Source organism: Podarcis vaucheri (genome assembly GCF_965113315.1).
Source record: "Podarcis vaucheri genome assembly, chromosome: 17".
NCBI lineage: Eukaryota > Metazoa > Chordata > Lepidosauria > Squamata > Lacertidae > Podarcis > Podarcis vaucheri.
The window spans coordinates 655,488-680,208 of record NC_138755.1 but is presented as its reverse complement, the minus strand read 5'-3'; the positions used below and the strand labels follow the sequence as shown (position 1 = coordinate 680,208).

The window sequence follows — 24,721 nt, the reverse complement described above, 5'->3', positions numbered from 1 at the left end:
AGTTAGCCATTCTAGGGGTGTGGCTGCTGTTGCATACTGACAGCTTCTTGAGCTGCAAGTGAGAGCTGAGTGCAAGATAGGGGGACCAAAAAGGGGCAAACTACCCCTGAACGAGCACAATGTGTCCCCCTAGAGGTACTACCCCTCCCCTAACACCCCATTACTACATCAGCTGTATATAAACAACAAGAGGTTCCAGCCTCTGTTTGGTTTCCCCAATTGCTTGCTGTTACCTTTTCTGTTTCAGTAAGCAAAAAATGTTGCTTGTTGGAGAATTCGCTGCTAGTGAGTCAAGGTGCTCAGCTGTGCAACAGATCTCAGTTAGGCCTTTTCCACTTCAAGGAGGCTCAGCCCAAACCCCAGAACTAAAAACTTGCATGCAGAAACTGGAGTCTCATTTCCTGGTGGCTGTGCTCCTGTCTTCCCTACAAAGCTGAGACTATACAGTCATACCTCGGGTTGAAATAGCTTCGGGTTGAGCATTTTCGGGTTGCGCTCTGCGGCAACCCGGAAGTAACGGAATGTGTTACATCTGGGTTTCACCGCTCGCCCATGCGCAGACGCTCAAAATGACGTCATTCGCATGCACGGAAGCAGCGAATCACGACACGTGCAGGCACGGGTTGCGTTCTGCTCTGGATGCGAATGGGGCTCCAGAATGGATCCCGTTCGCATCCAGAGGTACCACTGTACCTTGTTCACAGGAGGGGGCTATGGGACTCAGAGACTTGCTCCCAAGCAGACGTGTTTTGGCTCTGCATCACTCTACACTTTCTGTCTTTTTTCCTGTAAGAAATCCACCCCCTGCTGTTTATTACCAATTTGTAGTTGCTTGATTGACCGAACCCAAAGAGTACTCATTAACGGTTCCTTATCCTGGAAAAAGTGACCAGTGGGGTGCTGCAGGGTTGTGTCCTGGGCCCGTTGTTGTTCAACATCTCTATTAATGACTTGGATGATGGAATTGGGGGGATGCTCATCAAATTCGCAGATGACACCAAACTGGGAGGGGTAGCTAATGCCGCAGAAAACAGAATCAGAATTCAAAATAACCTTAACAGATTGGAGAATTGGGCGCAAGCTAACAAAATGAATGGCAATAGGGACAAATGTTAGGTTCTGCACCTAGGCAGGAAGAACCAGCTGCACAAATAATAGGATGGGGGGGGGGTGTTTCACCTGACTTACTAGCAGTACATGTGAAAAGGATCTAGGGGTCTTTGTGGGCCACTAGCTTATCATGATACAGCAGCAAAAAACAAAAAACAAAAAAACTAACGCTGTTCTAAGTTGCATCAACAAAAGTATAGTGTCCAGATCAAGGGAAGTAATAATACCACTCTATTCTGCCTTGGTCAGACAAACACCTGGAATACTGTGTCCAATTCTGGGCACCATAATTTAAGAAGAATGTTGACAAGCTGGAACGTGTGCAGAGGAGGGCAACCAAGATGATCCAGGGTCTGTAGACTAAAACTGATGAGGAACGGTTGAAGGAGCTGGGTGTGTTTTGCCTGGAAAAGGAGACTGAGAGGAGATATGATAGCCATCTTCAAATATTGTAAGGGCTATCACATGGAAGAGGGAGCGTGCTTGTTGTCTCCTGCTTTTGTGGGTAGGACTTCAAGTTACAAGAAAGCAGATTCTGACTAAACATTTGGGAAAACTTTCTGACAGTAAGAGCTGTTTGTCAGTGGAACAGACTCCCAAGAGAGGTGGGGGACTCTGCTTCCTTGGAGGGCTTTAAACAGAGATTGGATGGCCATGTGTCGTAGATGCTCTAGCTGAGATTTGTGCATTACAGGACGTTGGACTACATGACCCTTGAAGTCCCTGCCCAGATTCTATCACGTGGGGGTTGCGCGCACCCGGATATCCCGCGTGCGCCCCAGCGCCCTGGAAGCGCCTTCCTCTTCCAGGTCATCTGACGTCGCTGACGTCGCGGGGGCGGGTCCGCGCGTGCGCCTCCTGCTCTCGGCTGCCGGTGAGGAGGCGGCGGCAGAGCCTCTTCGAGGCCCCCTTCGAGCCCGGCGGGCCCGGTTCCCTTCGCCGCTGGTGAGTGAGCGGGGCTGGAGGCGGGCCACGCGGTCGAGGCGAAACCCGGCGGCCCGGCGCCGCCCCCTCTGCGCCCGCTCCCGGAGGAAGCCCCGAGGACCGCGCCCGCCGCCCAGGCGAGTCGAGGCTCCTGAGGGGACCCCCTTCGCCCCGGGAGAGGCCGCGGTGCTTCCTCTGTGTGCTTCGGGTGCTGGAGAGGCCAGGCCTGCCGGGGGCGGCTCTCCTGTGCGGAGCTGGGGTGTTCCCACGGCGGGGGGGGGGGCGGGCGGGGTCCCCTTCTCGGTCTCTTTGCGAGGCCTCCCCTCTGGACACAGCGCCTTCTCTGCCATGGTGGTGGCCCCGAAGAGCCTGATCTGCTGGGTGAAGAGCTCCATCATGGCCGGCCTCTTGGTAGTGAGAGAGCGGGTGTACGATAAAGTTTCGGGTGGGCTGAATCTTCATATTGAAGGGCTGCAGCTCCGCAATACAACCCAGGCTCTGTCTGCAAAAAGTTCCTGGTAAAGTCCTCTGTTCTCTCCAGGTAGGAGATACCCCAGAGAGCTGCTGCCAGTCAGTGTTGACAGCACTGAGCTAGATGGACCAACGGACTGTCTGGGTATAAAGCAGTTTCCTGCTCCTAGCTCAAGAGTGAAGGCTTATTTAAGCAAAAGGAGTTGTTTGGCATTTTCTAGGTCCTTAAGTTTTGGATTCTAGCATAACAAACAATATGGTAATAGAAATTGGAATGGAAGGCTGGAGGAACTTGCTGGCTGTTGTCCTGCTTTGTGTTGGAGTATGCTGATCCACTAGTAGGCTCTGATCCACTAACCAGTATAAAAAACTGGCAGTGATCTACCACACGCTCCCGTTGTCATCCTTCAACTTAAACATAACTCTCCCCGCCTGCCCCTTAACATGTGTGTACTTGGTGTGTTTATTTTAGACCCCCTCAGGGCCAAACTGGTCTGTCTTGTGTGTCATATGCACGTGGGGGTGCATGTGTGGAAGGAGGTGGCTAACTGGACATGGGGGGGGGGGAGTTTAAGTGAGGGGGACAAAAGGGAGGCAAAAGTTCTCTCTTTGAGGAGCCAGTTCTCTCCCTCCCTAAACACATCAACGTGAGCGGCAGAAATCAAGACTGCCTTCCTCTCTCTAGCAGGGAAGGAGAGGCACTCCCCAGATCCCCAGCCAGGGGGAAGTCAGAGCCTCGAACAATAGGAGTCCAGTCATGTTATGCCCCTTGCCCCTAAGTTAGTACCTGGCAGGAACACCCCCCCCCTGCACACACCCAGACCCTCAGGGCTGGTAGCACCCCCCCCACCAGCGCTCAAAGGGCAGCGGGAAGGATAGCAAGTCGGCACACACATACACCCCCCAGCCCTCAGGGCGCCGCATCCCCCTCACCCCAGCGCTCTAACCCCCAAGAGTGCAGGACAGGGGCAGGAAGGCAAGCCGGCTTGGCACCGCTCAGGCTTGCGGTGCTGCTCAGGCTTGCATCGCCATGGAGACTGGCAGCGGCGGCAGCTACTGCCACTGCATCCGAGGCTGCAGAGAAAGGCCCTGCAATTGACAAGAAACAATCCCACGATTCACTGGTCGATCACAATCGACGTGTTGTGCATGCCTGGAGTACCAAGTTCAGTTCATGGCATCGCCAGTTAAAATAACATTAAGATCCATAAGAACAGCTTACTGGCTCAGGCTAATGATCCAGTATCCTGCTTTTCCAGCCAGATACCTTTGGAAGCCCACAAAGATCTCCTTTAGACAAGAATTCCATTTTTTGAAGGAATCCTTCCTGCCTCTAATAGCTTTTTTGACTTTGCTCTGATGGTACATTTCCTGATCTAAGGTATAACCTCCAGCTGTGTTTTTAAATAATGTCCAAGTGTTTTGGTGTGATTTGATGCCCTTGACATTGCCTTTCAACTTACTTTTTACCAGGCCCCTCATTTTTATTTTTTTAGTTTCCGTTCTGAAGTCACATGTTATCAGGTTTATTTTCTTGGCAATTGGTCATTTACATCAGTGTTTCCCAAACGTTTTTGGGCAACGGCACACCTGTTTACTGAAAAAAAATCTCGCGGCACACCACCATTAAAGCCCCGCCCCGTGACGTCAGCGCGCAGCGTCACGCCGGGAGGGACGCACAAAAGTGAAAGTTTTTTCCCTCCCCCTTGCCGGGGAACCTCCAAGCTTTGGGCAGGCAGGCAGGCAGAGCTGGGAAGGGGGTTTCCAGGGGACACGGCAGCTCCTCGAAAGGCTTCTCTCAGCTGCGCTCAATCCTCCTCGGAGAGGATATCCCCTCCGGTCCCATGCCTTCGTTTGGGGCATCGCTCCGGCTGCTCCCTCTCCCGCCGCGCAGGAGCGATGCCTCTCTCTGGCTCTCCCTCCGCGCAGGCTGATGGAGGGAGGGAGGTGCGCGTGTGACCCGTCTCTGCTGGGAGACCAAACCCAGCGAGGCAGAGTCGCGCGGAGGCGCCCAGGCAGCGCTGCCGGCTGCGAGGAGGAGCGCCAGGCAGCAGCAGGAGGCGCGGCCTCTCCTCGCCGCCGCCGCCCCGCCTCTCGCCACCCGACTCGCCCGCCTCCCTCCAGGCATCTCGCGGCACACGAGGCAACGTCTCACGGCACACTCGTGTGCCGCGGAACACCGGTTGGGAAACACTGATTTACATAGTATATTCAATTTAATAGCACTATGACCACTGCTTCCAACTGTTTTAGCAACACTTTCATCTTGGGCACCTTGGCACCACTTAAGATAAATCCAGGGTAAATCCATGACCAGCTGTGTTCTAGGGCATATTCATGTGGAGTACAGTGGTACCTTGGGTTACATACGCTTCAGGTTACAGTCTCCGCTAACCCAGAAATAGTACCTCGGGTTAAGAACTTTGCTTCAGGGTGAGAACAGAAATTGTGCTCCGGGCGTGCGGCAGCAGGGGGAGGCCCCATTAACTAAAGTGGTGCTTCAGGTTAAGAACAGTTTCAGGTTAAGAACGGACCTCCGGAACGAATTAAGTACTTAACCCGAGGTACCACTGTAATCAGAATTTTTTCCGCTTTGTCATGACTGAAACGCATATGTCACCAGTCTATATGATGGTAGTTGAAGTTACCCATTGTTTCACCATTCCCTCTTTTGGTTCATAGAATCATAGAATCATAGAGTTGGAAGAGACCACAAGGGCCATCGAGTCCAACCCCCTGCCAAGCAGGAAACACCATCAGAGCACTCCTGACATATGGTTGTCAAGCCTCTGCTTAAAGACCTCCAAAGAAGGAGACTCCACCACACTCCTTGGCAGCAAATTCCACTGTCAAACAGCTCTTACTGTCAGGAAGTTCTTCCTAATGTTTAGGTGGAATCTTCTTTCTTGTAGTTTGGATCCATTGCTCCGTGTACGCTTGTCTGGAGCAGCAGAAAACAACCTTTCTCCCTCCTCCATGTGACATCCTTTTATATATTTGAACATGGCTATCATATCACCCCTTAACCTCCTCTTCTCCAGGTTGTTTCCTTCATTTCATTCATCATCTCAAGGGCCCTTGTGGTCTCTTCCAACTCTATGATTCTATGATTCTATGATAACTCCTTGAACAGGGGGATGGTAGCATTTTCCTAGCACCAAGTTACTCTTAGGGCCCAGTATCATCACCCACAGTGTTTCTGTGGAGGAGAATTCCCTTTGGGGAATTTTGGCTTGCTGGGTCACATTGCCCTCTTTGATGTAAAGAGCAAATCCACCTCCAGTATGTGTCTCCCTGTCCTTCCTATAGAGTTCATATCCAGAGATAACATTATCCCACTGATTCTCTCCATTCCAACAGGTTTCCATTATACCAACTATATCAAGGCTAACCTCAAAGACCAAGCACACCACTTCACCCATCTTGGCACAGAGGCTCCTGGCATTAGCATACAGTGGTACCTCGGGATGCAAACGGGATCCGTTCCGAGCCCTGTTCGCATCCCGAACAGAACGTAAGATGTAACAGCACGTGTGCGCGGGTTGCGTTTCACCACTTCTGCGCATGCGTGTGACGTCATTTTGACTGCACATGTGCAAGCGGCGAAACCCGGAAGTAACGCGTTCCGTTACTTCCGGGTTGCCGCGGAGCGCAGCCCGAAAGCGCTCAACCTGAAGAGTGTATTTATCCCGAGGTATGACTGTACAATGTTTCTCTTGTGTTTTGGCCTGCAGTTCTTTTGCATCTCTGCCCCTGCACAGGCTGCACTCACAGTGTCTAGTTCCATGCCTCCCACATTTAAATTTTCATTCAGTTTCTCCATTTTCATCCTAGAGAGTGATTGTTCTGAACTAGATTTTCTTCGGCTCCTCTTGGCTCCTCCTGTAATCAGTTTAAAAGCTGCTCTTCCACCTTTTTAATGTTAATTGTCAACAATCGAGTTCAAGTTGACTGCATCCCTCTTGCTCAGGTCCGTGGTGTCCCAGAATATCCCCCAGTACTTAACAAATTCAAACCCCTTCTCCCTACACCATTGTTTCATAATTCATGAAGTTATTTTGGAGGAAGCCATGTCAATTAAATTGTTTATGTATTCCTTGATGTAAAAAAACCTATGGCTAAACAAACAGATAATGAGTGACCACCAGAAATGTTAATGACAATTGAAGCATCTTGTTTGCCAATTTGTTTGACGGGAAGTAGGAATTCCTTTGTTGGTTTAAATAAAAGGTCATCTGCAAGGAAAGCAAATTCTGCCTCTACTATTTGGCCATAGTTTGGTGCTTCTCAGCGGTGTTGGTTTTTAATGTTTCCAGACATGGCTTTCTTCATCTTTGTTCCTAATGTTTCAGTAGAGTGTGAGTCACATGACAACACCTGCTCAGCATAGTGAAAGCTGCAGCAAGCAAATAGTGCCTTGTATTGCTGCTTGAATTCTAGCAAGTGGGAGACATAAGCAGTGAAAGGTGACAAGCAATGTGCCATTGTTGAAAGTATCATTGATGTCATCCTCCTTACCTCAAAGGGTTTTTTGGCTGCTTGTATGATCATCAGCTCATTTCCAAAACTGGTTTTGCTTTGTCCAGAGCCCTCTGTCGAAGAGCATACTTCTGCAGTTAAAAAAGAAAAGAAGATTTGGCAGAACTCTCTCATCCCACATGTGATGCCCTCTAGATGTTGCTGGGCTCCAGTTCTCATCAACCCCTGCCATCATGGCCGGCGGTTAGGGCTACTTGGAGTTACAGTCGAAAATACCTGGTGAGCACCAGGTCAGAGAAGGCTGGTCTAGCCAAAGATCTTGGCTAGTCCTGTCTTCCTTAACCTCTGGAACATGGCAGTTACTGCCTAGCACTTTCTGTTATGATTGCAAGCTCTTGAGATAGGAGGTCCCCTGGCTTTGTGCCTGAAGGGGGCGGGGATTAGGACTGTGTGCTTGGAAGCAGAGTAAAATGGTTAGGGTTAGGTATAGGGTTTAGGGTTAGGGTAAATTGGTTAACATAGCGGTAGTGTCAGAAAAATCAGGCTTGCATGGGATTTCAGAAGTCTCATTTTATAGAAAGTTGATGTGTCTGCTGAGCTTATTTGAATGAGAGTGCTTTGGAGCTGCCTAACAGCTGGAAGTATGTAAAATTGTCATTGGGAAAAGGTAGCATTTCCTTTTGGACACAGGAATGCAAACTTCACAACCTGGTGATCTGCCCACTCTGTTTATGAGCGGTTTACTTGAATAATATTTGGGCAAGTGTAGTTACTATGCTCCTAACTTTGTTTCAGTGTTAATGTTTTAAGATAACTCAGTTAGTATGCATCGTGATACCTAACAACAGGTATATAATGTTGTTCAAATGTGAGTTGATTTCATTAAGTATGAAGCATAATTAACTTGCACAATCATGATAATAAATTCCACCAGGCCTTTGGTCGGGGTTCAGTCTGAGTCTTCTTTCTGTATAAGAACAAGTATTAAAGAGGCCTCCTAGCCTGCTCACAGATCCTTTACAAGACCAGTGATAACAGTTGGCCCTGGAGAATATTAACCACTCTCAATTTTACGTGTGGACTGCCACCTGTCCAGATCTTAATTTACTCCAAACTAATTTTAAGATGTATTTTAATTAATTGATCGCCTGTTTTATGTTCTTTGGATACTTTGTTAGTTTTATGACGTTAGCGACCCTGAGCCCAGCTCTGGCCGGGGAGGGAGGAGGTACAAATAAAAATTTATTATTATTTATTTATTTGTGTCATTCTGGAAACCAATCTTGTCTAAAAAGCTTTTGCCACAGAAGAAGCAAGGGGCAGGTTAGTGGGTGATCCGTGAGTTTGGGGAAAAGGAATGGAACTCTTGTTCCCTCTCCCACTTATGAAACTACGGGGAGAGCCAATGTTTGGAGAGCCAAAGCTTCAGAACTAAATTGGAAATCTGGTTCACAAATAAAAGAACTGCCCTCCTCTGCATTGAACCAAGTGACTTCCTGTGATAGCTGCTTGTGGTCTAATCATGAAATGTTAAGCAGAGCTATAACTTTAAGCTAGTAGAACTAGAATGTTGGGTTAATTGTTCTGAAGTAGTTAAGAGACTACAGAAACACATCCTTGAGTTAATAAAAGAAGTGATGGTAAAGTGGGCAATCGATTTTGGTTATAACATAGAGTATGATAAATGGGTAAATTTATGGAACAAAGGGATGAAATTGACAGCGTGTTCCACTTTAAGGGAAAACCTGGAAAAAATGATGTACCGGTGGTATATAACCCTGGTCAAATTGGCGAAAATATACAAAATGGGTAACAAAGCATGTTGGAAATGTAAACGTAAGGATCTCTATCATATGTGGTGGGTATGTGATGAAATGAATTTTTTTTTGGATCTAATATATAGTGAACTTAAGAAACTCCTTAGGTACACATTTCCAAAAAAAACCGGAGGCATTCTTATTAGGGATAATAGGGGACGAAATAAAAAAGAGGATAATAAATTATTCCAATATGCCATGGTAGCAGCTAGGATTCTTGTAGCCCAAAAATGGAAGTCATCGGAGATCCCAACAGTAATCGAATGGCAGGCTAAATTTTTCGAATATACGGAATTAGCGAAAATGACATATAAAATCTGACACCAAAAAGGGGCAAAGTTTGTAGAAGAATGGGGTAAATTTGTAACATATATGGGAATTAACTGTAGAAGTTTAAGATCTACAGCAGGGTTAATATAATTCTTGTGACGCTGTCAGAGATGCTTCCAGATCCTAGCTCACAGAGGATCACGCTAGCCAGCAATCACTTTGTAAAAGTCTTTATTGAGTTACAGTTTCCATTCTCCAGCTGCTGCGTGCAACTCTACGTCTTATGGGTCAGACCGGCGAAGCTCCGTCTGAGTCTCCGCCCCTTGTGCACCAACTTAATATCCTAGCCTTACTCCACCTTTTCCGCCTGACTGTTCTTCTCTGGGTCCCTCTGCCCCCCTGGGTCTCTTCCTTCCTGGATTCTTCTGACGCCGACCCCCCGGACCCTCCTGCCTCCTTGCGCCGGGCTTTAGGACCTGGCTCCCTTTCCGGGCTGCTTACTGCGCCACCTTCCTGTGCATTTGAACTTGGCGCGTGCGCCCAACCTTCCACTTTCCGTCTGACCGTTTCTTCGCTCCCCGATGGAGGTGTGGCCACTCCTGACTCGTGCCCTCCCTCCTGTTGTGAGCTGCCAGCGCTTGATACCTGACGCCCTTCCTCTCCCCTGCTCTCTGTTGGTGACGCTGGTCCCGATTTCCAACTGCTCCCCTCTGAGCTCCCTCTGGCCCTTTCCTCCTGGGGTGTTCCCCTAGGCTCCCCCCTTGCCCTGGCCACTGGTGCTCCTTTCTGTGAATCTTCTGATTCACTGGAAAGACTCGGAGATCTCGGGTCGTCGTCATCACTCATCCTTTCTTCTGCCTCCTCCCCCTCGCTCTCTGTTTCCTCCCTTGCCCTTGCCTCTGCTCCTGAACCCCTGACAGACGCGTATAGAAATGTAGAAGAAACTGTAAGAGAAGATGTATATTAAGAAAACTGCAACTGGGAAGGTAGGAAGTTGAGGCTTGTTTTACGCAATGTAAATAAGATAACACCAAGAATGGTTGTAAAGATTTTTTTATTTTGTTTTTTTGAAAATGTCAATAAAAAGCATTTTTTTTTTAAAAAAAAAGAGACTACAGAAACTTATTAAGTGACGTAAGTGGTGAGACTCAGTTAAATAAGTTTGAAGAAATGTCAGGAATGTTAGTGAGTGAGTTACAATATTATTAACTTAATTAATTATATAAAATAGATAAAAAGGTCGGGTTTGTGAATGAAACTTCTCAACTAGAAAGAGATCTGCTCAATAGTAACATTAGTCGTTAAAGTACCGTAGATTCTGGCGTATAAGGTGACTTTTTAACCCCGGAAAAGAGGTTAAAAAGTCAGGGGTCACCTTGTAGGCTGGGTATGGGTGGTGTGGAGCGGAGGCCCCCCCCCCCCCCGCTGCCGTTGCTTCTTCCGAAGCAGCGAGCAGCAAGCTCAGCTCCATGCTGGGCAGCTTTCTCCCGGTGCAGAGCTGCCTAGCATAGTAGGTGACTGGGCTTATAAAACAAATCCCTAAATTGCAGCTGCTAATTTGGGGGGGTCGTCTAATACACCCAGTCGCCTAATACGCCAGAATCTACGGTAATGTAAAAAGTGTTTCGGATGCTTTTTTAAAAAAAGATATTTATTAGAGTTTCCAATTTTTTACAAACAAAAGAAAAAACAAACATAAAAATATTAAAAACACTTAAATTTCACAACTTACTTTCTTGTAACTTATTTCCCCGACCTCCTCATGCCTCCCCTTCTTGTATACCCAGTTTAAGTTGTTTGTGCAGCAAATCCTTATCTCAACCTCTTAAACTATTATAACTTTAAATTCTTGCTTACAAAAAGAAAGTCGTTTTATCAAAGTTACAGCTTGAAACCACTTAATTTCAATCCAGCATCATTCAACATTCCTTAATTTTACAATATTTTTGTAAATAATCCTTAAATTTTCTCCAATCTTCTTCTGCCGACTCTTCTCCCTGGTCCCGGATTCTGCCAGTCATTTCTGCAAGTCCCATACAGTCAATCAGCTTCATCTGCCATTCTTCCCGGGTGGGTAGGTCTTGTGTCTTCCAATATTTTGCAATGAGTATTCTTGCTGCTGTTGTAGCGTACATGAAAAATGTTCTATCCTTCTTTGACACCAATTGGCCGACTATGCCCAGGAGAAAGGCCTCTGGTTTCTTGAGGAAGGTATATTTAAATACCTTTTTCAGTTCATTATATATCATCTCCCAGAAAGCCTTAATCCTTGGGCATGTCCATCAAAGGTGAAAGAATGTACAGTGGTACCCCGCAAGACGAACGCCTCGCAAGACGGAAAACCCGCTAGACGAAAGGGTTTTCCGTTTTGGAGGTGCTTCGCAAAACGAATTTCCCTATGGGCTTGCTTCGCAAGACGAAAGCCCATAGGGAAATCTCCGGGGACCTCTTTTAAATGCTAGCGGTGGGGAGCAAAGCCTTTCCCCCCCCTCCGGCCTTCAGAAGAGGTCCAGGAAGGCTGGCGGGGGCCGAAAGGCTTTGCTCCCCAGCGCCAGCATTTTAAAAGCAGTCCGGGATAGCAGGGAAGCGCTTCCTGCTATCCCGGACGGCTTTTGAAGGCAGGAGAGTCTCCGCTAGCAGCGGCATCGCTGCCGCTGCTGGCGGAGAGATCCGCGAAGCCTGGGCGCGCTGCGCGCAGGCTTCTGCATGCCGGCAAGTCTCCGCCAGCAGCGGCATCGCTGCCGCTGCTGGCGGAGAGATCCGCGAAGCCTGGGCCGGACAGCTTTTGAAGGCAGGCGGGGGGAGCAAAGACTTTCGCCCCCGCCAGCCTTCAGAAGAGGTCCAGGACCTCTTCTGAAGGCTGGCGGGGGGCAAAAGTCTTTGTCCCCCCTGCCTGCCTTCCCAGGGGCTTTTAAATCGCCCCGACAGCGGAGAAGTCCTCCGCTGTCCGGGGCGATTTTAAAATGCCGCCCGCCAGCATTTTAAGATCGCCCCGGACAGCGGAGAAGTCCTCCGCTGTCCCAGGGTTTTTTAAAATGCTGGGGGTGGGAAGAAAAGCCCTTGTCCCCCCCCCCAGCCTTCAGAGGAGGTCCGGGGACAGACTGTCCCCGGACCTGGTCTGAAGTCGGTTTCCCTAGGAACGCATTAATTGATTTTCAATGCATTCCTATGGGAAACCGTGCATCGCAAGACGAAAAACTCGCAAGAAGAAAAAACTTGCGGAACGAATTAATTTCGTCTTGCGAGGCACCACTGTACCTTCAGTTTCTTTACATTTCCAACATTTATTATCAGGCAAATGATAGATTTTTGCAAGCTTGACTGGAGACATGTACCACCTATATATCATTTTCATAATATTTTCTCTCAAGGCATTACATGTCGTAAATTTCATTCCGGTGGTCCACAACTGTTCCCAGTCAGCAAACATAATGTTATGACCAACATCTTGTGCCCATTTAATCATGACCGATTTAACCGTTTCATCCTGAGTGTTCCATTTCAACAGCAAGTTATACATTTTTGACAAAATCTTAGCTTTGAGTTCTAGCAGTTCTGTTTCCAATTTAGATTTTTCCACCTGGAAGCCAATTCTTTTATCCTGGTTGTAGGCCTCCATTATCTGGTAATAATGGAGCCAATCTCTCACTTTGTTTTTTAGTTTCTCAAAACTCTGCAGTTTCAATTTATCTCCTTCTTGCTCCAAGATTTCCCAATATTTTGGCCATTTGACCTCCATATTGAGCTTTTTCTGGGCTTTTGCTTCCATCGGTGACAACCACCTTGGGGTTTTATTTTCCAATAAATCCTTATATCTTATCCAGACATTAAACAATGCTCTTCTAACAATATGATTTTTAAATGCTTTATGAGCTTTAACCTTGTCATACCACAAATATGCATGCCACCCAAAAACGTTATTAAAGCCTTCTAAATCCAAAATATCTGTTGTCAGGGGTTCAGGAGCAGAGGCGAGGGCAAGGGAGGAAACAGAGAGCGAGGGGGAGGAGGCAGAAGAAAAGATGAGTGATGACGACGACCCGAGATCTCCGAGTCTTTCCAGTGAATCAGAAGATTCACAGGAAGGAGCGCCAGTGGCCAGGGCAAGGGGGAGCTTAGGGGGAAAAGGTGGAGTAAGGCTAGGGTACTTAGCTGGTGTAAAGGGGGCGGAGACTCAGACGGAGCTTCGCCGGTCTAACCCTTAAGACGTAGAGCTGCACGCAGCAGCTTGAGAATGGAAACTGTAACTCAATAAAGACTTTTACAAAGTGACCGCTGGCTAGCGTGATCCTCTGTGAGCTAGGATCTTGAAGCAGCTCTGACAGTAAGCTCCGTCCCCAATTGTGGGCATCTACGGCCTCGCGGAGAGGAGAGAAAGCGGGTGCCTACTTGCGAGCTCACGAACGGCAGACAATATGACGGCCGAACAGCAGATAGCGGAACTCAGAGAAGCAGTGACACGACTGAATGCCGAGGCACTTGCATCCAGGAAGAGAGAGGAGGACGCAGCTGCTGCCTACAGGGATCTCCAGGTCAGGTTGGAAATGCTTACGAAGCAAGGGCAACTGACACCCAAACCGGAGGGGATTGGGTTGGGGAGACGAACAGGCGGTCTGGTCTCTCACTTCGATGGGAATTTGCAACAGTACCCCAACTTTAGAGCAGATGTAAAGTGTGCACTGCAACTGCTGGACAAAGACTTTAGAGATGAGCAAGAGAAGGTGGGATTCATCATGTCCCATTTGCATGGAGATGCTAAAGCGTGGCTGCGCAATTTGTGGAGGGATAAGGATCCGGCGCTCCGAAATGCGGATGCCTTTATTAAAGCGATGGATGGGTGCTTTTTATCATGCATAGACGTGGATCTTGCCCGGAAGGAGGTACATGGGCTGAAGCAAGGGAGGGCCAGTGTAAGACAGTACCACGCCCGCTTTTTTGCATTGGTCAGTGCCCTGGAATGGGACAGAGATTCGGCTCCAGTCAGAGACCTGTTTTGGGAAGGATTGAACAGCGCGGTTAAGGACGAAATTGCAAGGGGGGAGAGACCCCGGACCACGCAGGAAGTCGTTCAGAGGGCGCTGGCTGTTGGGGTGCGGCTGGAGGAACGTCCATGGAGCAGGGACGAAGGGCGTGGAGGGCGCGAACCAGCGAGAGGGTTCTCCTTCGTTCCCAGGGAAGCTGCATGTGCGCAATCCACACCTCCGCCAGGAGGGGGAGCGGAACCTATGGAGGTTGGCGGTGCAAGGGCTCAGTCAGCAACCAGAGCCCTAGCACCGGGAGCAGTCAAAGCGAAGCCTCCTAGAGGGAACCGGAAGTGTTACATCTGCGAAAGTCCGCAGCATATGGCGAAAGAGTGTCCCCAGAGGATCCACAAGCTCAATGCAGCCTCTGCAACAGTGACTGCAGCTCCTCAGCACGGAGAATCACAGCAGGGAAACGACGGAGTCTGGCTGGAGACAGAGGCACTGGGGCCCAGCCAGACGAGTCAGTGAAGCATTCCCCAGAGATTTTGCAGCCCATGGATCCCCTCCCACCCAAACCGGTAGTGCAGCTCACTGCATCGCTCCAGCTACCCAATGGCCTCATTCTGGACGTGCCAATCACCGTTGACTCAGGAAGCAATGCTGACTTTATAGGGCAGGACTTTGTTGATAAGCACGCTATACAGCTGCTGCCTGCCACGCTGCCCCTGCAGGTCGTCACAGTGGATGGCAGAGAGCTGCTAGGGGGGCAGGTGGTGAAGCAAATGCCGCCTATGGTGATGCGACTGGGAAATCACAAGGAAGTCATCAGCTTTAATGTCACCAGGCTGTCGGACACGCCTATTGTCTTGGGCATGAGTTGGTTGGACAGACACAGTCCGACGTTGGCGTGGTACCAGCGGCAGCTGGTCTCCGGCTCATCATATTGCGCTGAACACTGCATTCTGCCCCGGCAAGAGGGAGAGGGGGAGGAGGCACAGCTGCAGCTGGGGACGCTGCAAGCGATCCCCCACAAATACGCGGGATTTTTGGAGGTCTTCTGCGAGAAGGAGGCGGACAGGCTACCCCCCCACAGACCATATGACTGCAAAATTGACCTGCTGCCAGGGGCGGCGCTGCCCAAAGGGAAGCTGTATTCCATGTCTGAGGAAGAATTACAGGAACTCAAAGAGTTCATAGATCATAATTTGGAGCGCGGTTTCATCCGAGAGTCCGAGGCAGTGGGGGGCAGTCCTGTATTCTTTGTTAAGAAGAAGGACACGCCCCAAAAAAGGCTTGTGGTGGACTATCGCACCTTAAACAGTGTGACCAAGCCATCGGACTTCCCCATGCCCAGAATCGACGACCTCCTCGCAACGGTACGCAAGGGTCGCGTGTTCACCAAGTTGGACCTGCGAGGGGCATACAACCTCATTCGCATGTGGGAAGGAGATGAGTGGAAGACGGCCATGTTCACGCCCCTAGGCACCTACGAATATAGAGTTATGCCTTTTGGACTACAAAATGGCTCCCACTGTTTTCAAGCTTTCATGCACCACGTGTTAGCGGGGCTCCTCTACAAGACGTGCGTCTGCTTCTTGGATGACATCCTGATATTTTCGGAATCGCAGCAGGATCACGACAGGCACGTCAAGGAAGTGCTGAGCAGGCTACAGCAGCATAGGCTGTACGCCAAGCTAGAGAAGTGCCAGTTCGACGTGACGGAGGTGGATTTCCTGGGCTACAAGTTGTCAGACAAGGGGCTCGCCATGGACAGCGCCAAGGTTCGCGCGGTGTTGGATTGGAAAAGCCCGCGCAACCGGAAGGAGGTCCAGCGGTTTGTCGGCTTTGCGAACTTCTATCGCAAGTTTATCAAGGGCTTTGCGATGCAAACAGCGGCCATCACGGACACGCTCAGCTCCAAGAAAAAGAAGTTCACCTGGACGGAGCAGGCGGAGCAGTCCTTTCAGGCCCTCAAGCGTCTCTTCGCGTCGGAAGAGCAGCTACTGCATGTCGACCCCAGCAGGCCGATGAGGGTGGAGACGGACGCTTCTGACAGAGCCATGGGAGCAGTCCTGCTGCAGAAAGACCCGCAGGGGGCTTGGAGGCCGGCAGCGTTCTACTCCAGGAAGCTCAGCAAGTCTGAACAGAACTACACCATCTGGGACAGGGAGTTGCTGGCCATTCATGCAGCATTCAAGGCGTGGAGGCACTTCCTGATCGGCGCCAAGCACACGGTGCAGGTCTGCACGGACCACAAGAATCTAGAGCACTGGCGCACGGCGCAGTTCCTGAACCAGAGGCAGATACGTTGGGCTGAGTTCTTTGCGAACTTCGACTTCCGAATAGAGTATGTCCTGGGAGACACCAACGTCATGGCGGATGCCCTATCCCGTAAACCACAGTATCTAGAGGAGGCAACGCCAGCGGCCGCCATGCACATCTTCGCACCGACCGTGTGGGCGTGCGCTTCGGCGACAGTTAACCTGGATGCGGTGCGACGAGCGTTGCAGGATGACTCCTTCGCGCAAGCCAAGATGGCAGAGGTGCACAGGGGCACGGCTGCAACCGACGAGTTCCAAGTGCGGGATGGCTTGCTCATCCGTAAAGGGGCCATCTACGTGCCGGGAGACGAACTTCGCGCCAAGGTACTGCAGCAGCTGCACGACGCGCCCACTGCCGGGCACTTTGGCAAGGAGAAGACGGTGGAATTAGTCGCCAGAGACTTCTGGTGGCCCGGAATGAGGGGGGAAGTCGCGGACTACGTGGCGAGGTGCGACACCTGCCAGAGGGCCAAACCAGTGCACTGACCGCCGGCCGGACTGCTGGAACCGCTGCAAACTCCGTTCGAACCATGGGAGAGAGTCGCCCTGGACTTCGTCACGGATCTGCCCAGCTCGAGGGGCAAAACGGCTGTGCTAGTGGTGGTGGACTTGTTCTCCAAGATGGCACATTTCATTCCGTGTGCGAAGGTGGCCACGGCGGAACAAACAGCCAAACTGTTCATAGATCACGTGTTCAAGGTCCACGGTCTGCCGCGGTCTATTCTGTCCGACCGGGGGCGACAGTTCATCTCGAATTTCTGGCAGAAGCTGATGGGCTTCCTGAACGTCAAAATCAACCTGGCTTTGGCTAGACACCCGCAGACCAATGGACAAGCGGAGCGGGTCAATGCCATCATGCCGCAGTACCTGAGGTGTTATGCAAATCAACAGCCCGCGACGTGGGTGGATTACCTGCCTCTCACCGAGTTCGCCTACAACAACACGAAGCACGTGTCCACGGGGGTGACGCCGTTCTTCGCCAACAACGGAAGGCACCCCAGAACCTTCCCGGGACTGGAAAGAATGGGAGAGGGGGAGCCGCAGACAGCAGACGCGTTCGCGTCGGAGTTGCAGGAGGTCCACGATCAGCTTCGGCGGCACCTGGAGCTGGCTAAGCACGCATACAAGGTGCAAGCGGACAAACACAGGAGGGTTGGCGAAGAGATCCGTGTGGGCGACTGGGTATGGTTGGCAGCCCACGCAGTGCCGGCTAGGTCGTTAGCGAAGAAGAAACTAGGACATAAACAGCTGGGACCCTACCAAGTCGAAGAGCAGGTCAACCCGGTAGCCTTCAGGCTGACGCTTCCGGAAGGCTCCAGGATGCATCCGGTGTTCCACAGATCGGTGCTCACTCCCTACAAGACACCTCACAGGTTTCAGGAACCAGGAACGGCGCCGAGTCCGCTCAGAGAGGGAACCGAGCAAAGGGGAGTGCCACAGGAGGAGCCCATCAACGAGGTCACAGAGATTTTGGACTCGAGATGGGGGGGAAGAGGGAGTAGAATACCTTCTCGCCAGAGAGGGCACCCCGGCCAGTGCCAACAGCTGGGTGCTGGGCTACGCTTTGGAGGAACCTCTGCTCAAAGACGAGTTTCATGCCCTCTTCCCACACAGGCCCATGCCAGCAGACTTTTTCGACGATTGGCTTTTCACACCGACGCTTTCAGCCAGCACGTTTCGGAGGTTCGACTCGGATGAGGAACCGACAATGGACACTCGTTCCCCGGAGGGGTCGACAGCGGAATCTGCCTCAGAACCCTCGTATTGGTGGGACGATAGACCAGAGGAACAGTGGCGCAGGAAGTGGCTGGAGGTTCCAAGTCGAGCGACGGACCCGGGAACGCCTGAGGCGGAGACGGATGCGGACATGTACGGGGAGGATTTTGGGTTCGAGCACGGCGGCACAGAGATGGAGGCAGAGGTGACCGTTGTCGACGAGCGCAGGGAGGAAGAACCGGAAGTCTTCAGTTGGAGGCCCGCCACGGGAAGCGAACTGTATCCGACATTAGTCCCCGTGACACTGCAGCACCCAGCTCCCGCACCGGAAGGAGGGGAGGGGGGAAGGGCGGGCTTCGAGGGGGGGATGGATGTCAGGGGTTCAGGAGCAGAGGCGAGGGCAAGGGAGGAAACAGAGAGCGAGGGGGAGGAGGCAGAAGAAAAGATGAGTGATGACGACGACCCGAGATCTCCGAGTCTTTCCAGTGAATCAGAAGATTCACAGGAAGGGGCGCCAGTGGCCAGGGCAAGGGGGGAGCTTAGGGGGGCACCCCAGGAAGAAGGGTCCAGAGGGGGCTCAGAGAGCAGCAGTTGGAAATCGGGGCCAGCATCACCAGCAGAACGCAGTGGAGAGGAAGGGCGCCAGGTACCGAGTTCTGGCAGCTCGCAGCAGGAGGGAGGACATGAGTCAGGAGTGGCCACACCTCCATCGGGGAGCGAGGAAACGGTCAGGCGGAAAGTGGAAGGTTGGGCGCGCGCGCCAAGTTCAAATACACAGGAAGGTGGCGCAGTAAGCAGCCCGGAAAGGGAGCCAGGTCCTAAAGCCCGACGCAAGGAGACAGAAGGGTCCGGGGGGTCAGCGTCAGAAGCGTCCCGAAAGGAAGAGACCACGGGGGGCAGAGGGACCCAGCGAAGAACGGTCAGGCGGAAAAGGTGGAGTAAGGCTAGGGTACTTAGCTGGTGTACAGGGGGCGGAGACTCAGACGGAGCTTCGCCGGTCTAACCCTTAAGACGTAGAGCTGCACGCAGCAGCTTGAGAATGGAAACTGTAACTCAATAAAGACTTTTACAAAGTGACCGCTGGCTAGCGTGATCCTCTGTGAGCTAGGATCTTGAAGCAGCTCTGACATCTGTGTTCTCAAGAAGCAGCCATTCTTTCAGCAAGCAAAATGTCGCTGATTCATAATAAAGTTTAAGGTCTGGCAGGGCAAATCCACCTCTGTCTTTTGCATCAGTTAATATTTTAAATTTTATTCTGGGCTTCTTGCCCTGCCAGACAAATCTAGAAATCTCTCTCTGCCACTTCTTGAAACAATCTATTTTGTCCAAAATTTGCAATGATTGAAACAAAAACAACATTCTTGGCAATACATTCATCTTTATAACAGCAATTCGGCCTAACAAGGAAAGCTTCAAATTTGACCAAATTTCTAGATCTTTTTTAACTTCCGTCCAACATTTTTCATAGTTATCCTTAAACAAATTTCCATTTTTAGCTGTCATGTTAATCCCCAAGTATTTCACTTTCTTAACCACAGTCAAACCTGTTTCATCCTGAAACTTCTCTCTTTCTGTCGATGTTAAATTTTTCTCCAAAACCTTAGTTTTTAGTTTGTTCAATTTGAATCCTGCCACCTGACCAAACTCTTGAATTAATTCTAATACTTTTTTAGTACTAGATTCTGGCTCCTGTAACGTCAAAACCAAATCATCTGCAAATGCTCTCAATTTATACTGCTTAGCTCCAACCTGTATACCTTTAACCAACTCTTCTAATCATATTCAGCAAAACCTCCAGGACCGAAATAAAAAGTAATGGGGAAATTGGGCACCCCTGTCGTGTCCCTTTTTCTATCTTAAATTGTTCCGTAACCACATTATTTACAATTAGTTTAGCCTTTTGTTCAGAATATATTGCACCTATACCATTTTCAAAACCTTGGCCTACCCCCATACCCTGTAGATTCTTTTTCATAAAGCTCCAAGATATATTATCAAAGGCTTTCTCCGCATCCACAAATATCAAAACTGCTTTAGTGTTTATATTCACTTCTAGCTTTTCCAAAATGTCAATTACATTCCTTAGATTATCAGATAAATGTCTTCCCAGGAGAAAGGCCACTTGGTCCTCATGAATCTCTTCAATCAATACTTTTTTCAGCCTCTTAGCCAAAATATCAGCAAAAATTTTGTAATCCACATTTAATAAGGATATGGGACGGTAGTTCTTAAGTTGAGTCTTTTCAGTCTCTATTTTCGGTATGAGTGTAATATAAGCCTCTTTCCACGTTTCTGGTGCCCTTTTCCCCTCCAAAATTTCGTTGCAGACTTCCTTCAAAGGTTGTATTAACCAATCCTTCAAAGATCTATAGTATCTGGAAGTCAAACCATCCGGCCCTGGAGATTTGCCCAACTGCATGTTTTGAATGGCCCCTTCTATCTCCTGATCAGATATTTTACAGTTCAGCATTAGCTTACTTTCTTGTGAATTTTTTTGTAATCCATTTGTTTCCAAAAAACGGTCAATGTCCATTTCATTCTGTGGCCCTTGTGCATACAATTGCTTAAAGTACTTCTGGAAACAATTTCTAATTTCATTTGGGTTATGTACCTCTTTCCCGTCTACGTCCAGATTTGTGATGGTATTTAATTTTTGTCTCTTTTTCAATTGCCAAGCCAGTAATTTCCCACATTTATTCGCAGATTCAAAAGTATTCTGTCTCATTTGTTTAATTTTCCATTCTATTTCTTGATTCATTAATTCCATATACTGTACTTCGTATAATTTTATTTCTCTCAAGATCTCCTGTGACTTTGGCTTTGCTCTCAGTTTTTTCTCCCCTTCTTTTATTTTCTCCAAAATTTTATCTTTTTTCTCACTTCGACTTCTCTTCTTTAATGCATTCTGTTGTATCAAGAACCCTCTCATCACAGCTTTACTTGCATCCCAGATTACTCTTTTTTCAACGTTGGTAGCCATATTTATTTCAAAATAATCTTTCGAAAGTTTTTTGGGCCTTCTTATATATTTCTTCATCTCTAAAAAGGGTGTCATTCATCCTCCATCTAAAAGAGCCGGTTGTTATCTGGTTCATCTCCATCTTTACAGCATTGTGGTCCGAGTAAGTTTTTGGGCAGATTTCCACTTTCTTTATTTTAGGTGCCATTCCTCTAGTAATCCAAATTTGGTCAATTCTAGTCCAAGTCATCTTAGCTTCAGAGAAAAAAGTTCCCTCCCCAAAGGGTTCTTGGTCCTCCAAATATCAATCAAGTCCATATTGTCAGTTAGTTCAAAGAAAGTTTTAGGTAGTCTACCATCTTTGGTAACTACCTGTTTTTGTGCCTTGTCCATATTTGTAGATACTACTCCGTTCATGTCGCCCATCAAAATAACATTATAGTCCATATAGTCCAACAAGATCTCATGCAACTTCTTAAAAAAATCAGATTTCCCTTCGTTCGGTGCATATACTCCTACAATCAGAAATTTCTCTCCTTGCAGTTGAATTTCAATTGCCAAATATCTTCCTTGTTCATCTTTAAAGATAAATTTCGGTAGCAATTTCTCATTTGCATATATCACCACACCTCTCTTTTTGACTTTGTCTGACGAAATAAATTCTTGTCCCAATCTCTTATTAATAAGCATTTTCCTGTGTGACCTCATTATATGTGTTTCTTGTAAGTCCAATTGTTCAAGTCCAATTGTTCTTTCCTTAATACATGAAAAACAGATTTTCTCCTCCGAGGGGAATTCAGTCCATTACAATTCCAACTTAAAAGTTGCAGAGCCATGATGGGTTACTTAGCTTTCCCTCCAACTGCACCAAGTTGTTGTTGTTCTTCTGTCGGTAGTGTGTCTTTCCCTGGGCCAAGGAGTCCAAATGGTAGATTTGCTATGTCTAGAATTCCTTTTCCTGATACTGCCGGCTCCTCTCCTGTTTCCACTTCCTTCTGTAAGTCCTCCTCGTGGTCGTTCAAAAACTTGTCTTTATCCTTCACTGACCTTATTCTCAACAAATGAGTCTTCAATTTCCAAGTTTCTTTGGTAGTGCAGATTCAAGATTTTATCTCTTTCTTCTTTTGTTCTTAAAGTAATCAAACAGTCTCTTGCTCTGTTCCTTCCTTGTCTTCTGCCGAGTCTGAATGCACTCACTATCTTAAATTCATCTTTCCCCAGGTCCTGTTGCCCAAAGTCTGTAAATTCCTTTGTAAGAAAGTCTATCAGGTTGTCTTTCTCACTTTCAGGTACTGCTCTGATCCTTAAATTTCTCTCCTTTCTTTGTAGTTCAATCATAGACAGTGTCAAATCGTGGTCCTCTAATTTCTTGTATACTGGTGGTATCTTTTCTTGAACCGCAGTCGCAATTTCCTTAGCTTCCTCAGCAATCTGTCGAGTCGAGGCCGATTCCTCTAGTAATTTTTCAATGGACTGTGTATTAGAGTTCACCTTGTTCCCCAGTTCATTAATACTTGTCGTGTTCAGATCAATTTTTGCTGAGGCCTCAGCTACTTGCTTATTTGTCTCTGCAACCTGTTTGGCAAGTTTTTCCAAAGATGCATCAATCTTGCTAAGTGCCTGAGCCAATAGCTCTTCAGATGACATAGCTTTTGGTTTTACTTGCAAGGCAGCAGCTCCTGCTATGCCAGCTGTACCGGACGTTGAAGCCCTTCTCTGAGATGCAGTATCAGTTTTGTATGGTCTACCGGACCTGGTAGTAGTTTTTTCCTGTACGCCACTTGCCAGTTCTATCCTTCCTTTCCCATCTGCCATAACAAGTCCAAGGTCAGTCACACAGTCAGCAAGATTGTTTTGCCCAGTACTTTTCCAGAGCTTGGTAATTTAGTAGCAAAATAGTTGTTATAACATAGTCTCCTCTAGGGGGACACTCTTCCAGCTTCTCTATGCAACAGTTGGAAACAAATAAAGTTCTTAAAAGTTCCAATATCCCTCAGAAGCACAATTCCAATGTCTTTAAAGAATTACTTTGTAATCAAAGGCAAGTCTATACTCAGTATATCTTTCTCAAAGTAACAATGTTCATTACCCTTGACATACAAGCAGCTCTTCCCACTGACTGACTTTCTCTGTCAAAGCAGACCGTTCCCAGATTTCCAAGGCGGCAGATATATCTTTACTCCCTCTTTTCATGCAGGTAAATTTAAAAAAAAGTATTTCAGATGCTATTAGAATGGCAGGCAAAAGATGAACAAGTGAAATCATCACTGATACACTAGGCAATGGATATAGGGCATAATATTGAAATGACAGCATGGGAATGACACTGGAAGGTAGATTTGAAATTTACAGTGTGTTATGGGTTAAGGGAAAAGAAGGTACTGTCTTCCATATGTGGTAGACCTGTAAGAAGGCTAAAACCTACTGGGAAATGATATATAATGAGTTGAAAAAAATGTTTAAGGTAACTTTTATGAAGAAACCAGAGGCTTTTCTTTTGGGAATAATAGGGGTAGAGATACCCAAACAATATAAAAATTATTTATGTACACAACCACAGTGGCCCAAATGATTTATGCCCAGCAAGGAACGAAGACAGCGTCCCATCCAAAGAAGAATGGCAGCAAAAATTGTTGGAATATGCAGAAATGGCAAAACTTACTGGAAGAATAAGAAAGCAAGAAAATAGCATTTTCAGTTTTGAGTGGAAATCATTTACTGATTACTTTAAAAGTTATTGTAAAGAGATTAAATCATTAGCAGGATTAATATAAAGATGTGCAGTGATATAAAATTATTTTTTATTATATTGGATAAATAATAATTAGGTTTAACTCAGATATTCAGTGAAAATACTAAAACATAAGCAACTGCAGAAAGGGGAGGAAGGGGGGAGTGTCAAAATTGGATAATGGAATTTGATGTAAAAATATTTGTTTTCTTTGATGTAAAATTGAAAATGAAAAAATAAAAATAAAATAGTAGAGACTACGAAAGCTAACAGAAAATGAGGAATGGATTTTCATCTTGAAAATTTGCAGATGACTTTTGAGTACTGTCAGGTTGTAGCTTTAAAATTGTCCAGGAAATTGTTTAACAAATTGTCTCCTGACCCTTTCTTGCCCTTTTGCCCATCCTTCCTTGCCACAGCTGAGAAGTGTGTAGTCTAGAGTGAAAATGACCACTTTTGAACACCTGCAAATAAGGCAAACTGATTTTTATAGTCCTGTGAATATAGGGATTGCAAGTCAAAGCATGACCTTTGCACTGTGCTGGAAACGGGCAACTTTTCCTCCCAAAGTATGCCACTTTGAAGGGACTAGCAAATTCCTACCGAGGGCAGACAGGTAAGGTTCAGTGTTTGCATCTCCAGTATCTTTGAAAGTAACCAGGATATGATCCTTCTGAATTGTTTGGAGCTGCTTGGGCTGGTGGTAGTGAAGTTCTTACTAACTGCCCTCAGTACTGAAATCAGATAGTATAAAAATATTTTCACCAATTGGGAGGGCCAGAAAATGGAATTGGGATTAAAACAGATGAAAGCCTCCAGTATTTCAAGGAGAAAAACATTTCTTGAGCCATGACACTGGTGAGCCCTTGAAGAGAGCTTGTTACACTTTGGGAAATACCAGCTTCCCAGCGTTCTTGTTGGGCTTTGGTTTTATTTAGGAGGTGGTTATGCTGCCCTTT

General features: G+C 47.9%; 1 protein-coding gene and 1 long non-coding RNA gene across 11 annotated transcripts in view; both read left to right on the top strand.

Moving 5' to 3' along the window:
• Window positions 1-1,988: 1,988 nt before the first annotated feature.
• Window positions 1,989-24,721, top strand: part of LOC309522493 (uncharacterized protein) — a 145,689-nt gene continuing 122,956 nt past the window's right edge. For 9 of the 10 annotated variants that reach the window (XM_082205803.1, XM_082205797.1, XM_082205806.1 and 6 more), the window contains exon 1: window positions 2,576-2,764. In XM_082205803.1, the coding sequence (XP_082061929.1) occupies window positions 2,762-2,764 (3 nt within the window). In that variant the 5' untranslated portion in view covers window positions 2,576-2,761. Of the gene's footprint in view, window positions 2,056-2,575; window positions 2,765-24,721 lie in introns of those variants that run through there. The other variant, XM_082205799.1, reaches the window with a different exon arrangement.
• LOC309522560 lies at window positions 2,771-5,578 on the top strand. The gene is made up of 3 exons (XR_014215130.1): window positions 2,771-4,062; window positions 4,712-5,179; window positions 5,547-5,578. It is a non-coding gene; the product is annotated as an uncharacterized lncRNA (long non-coding RNA).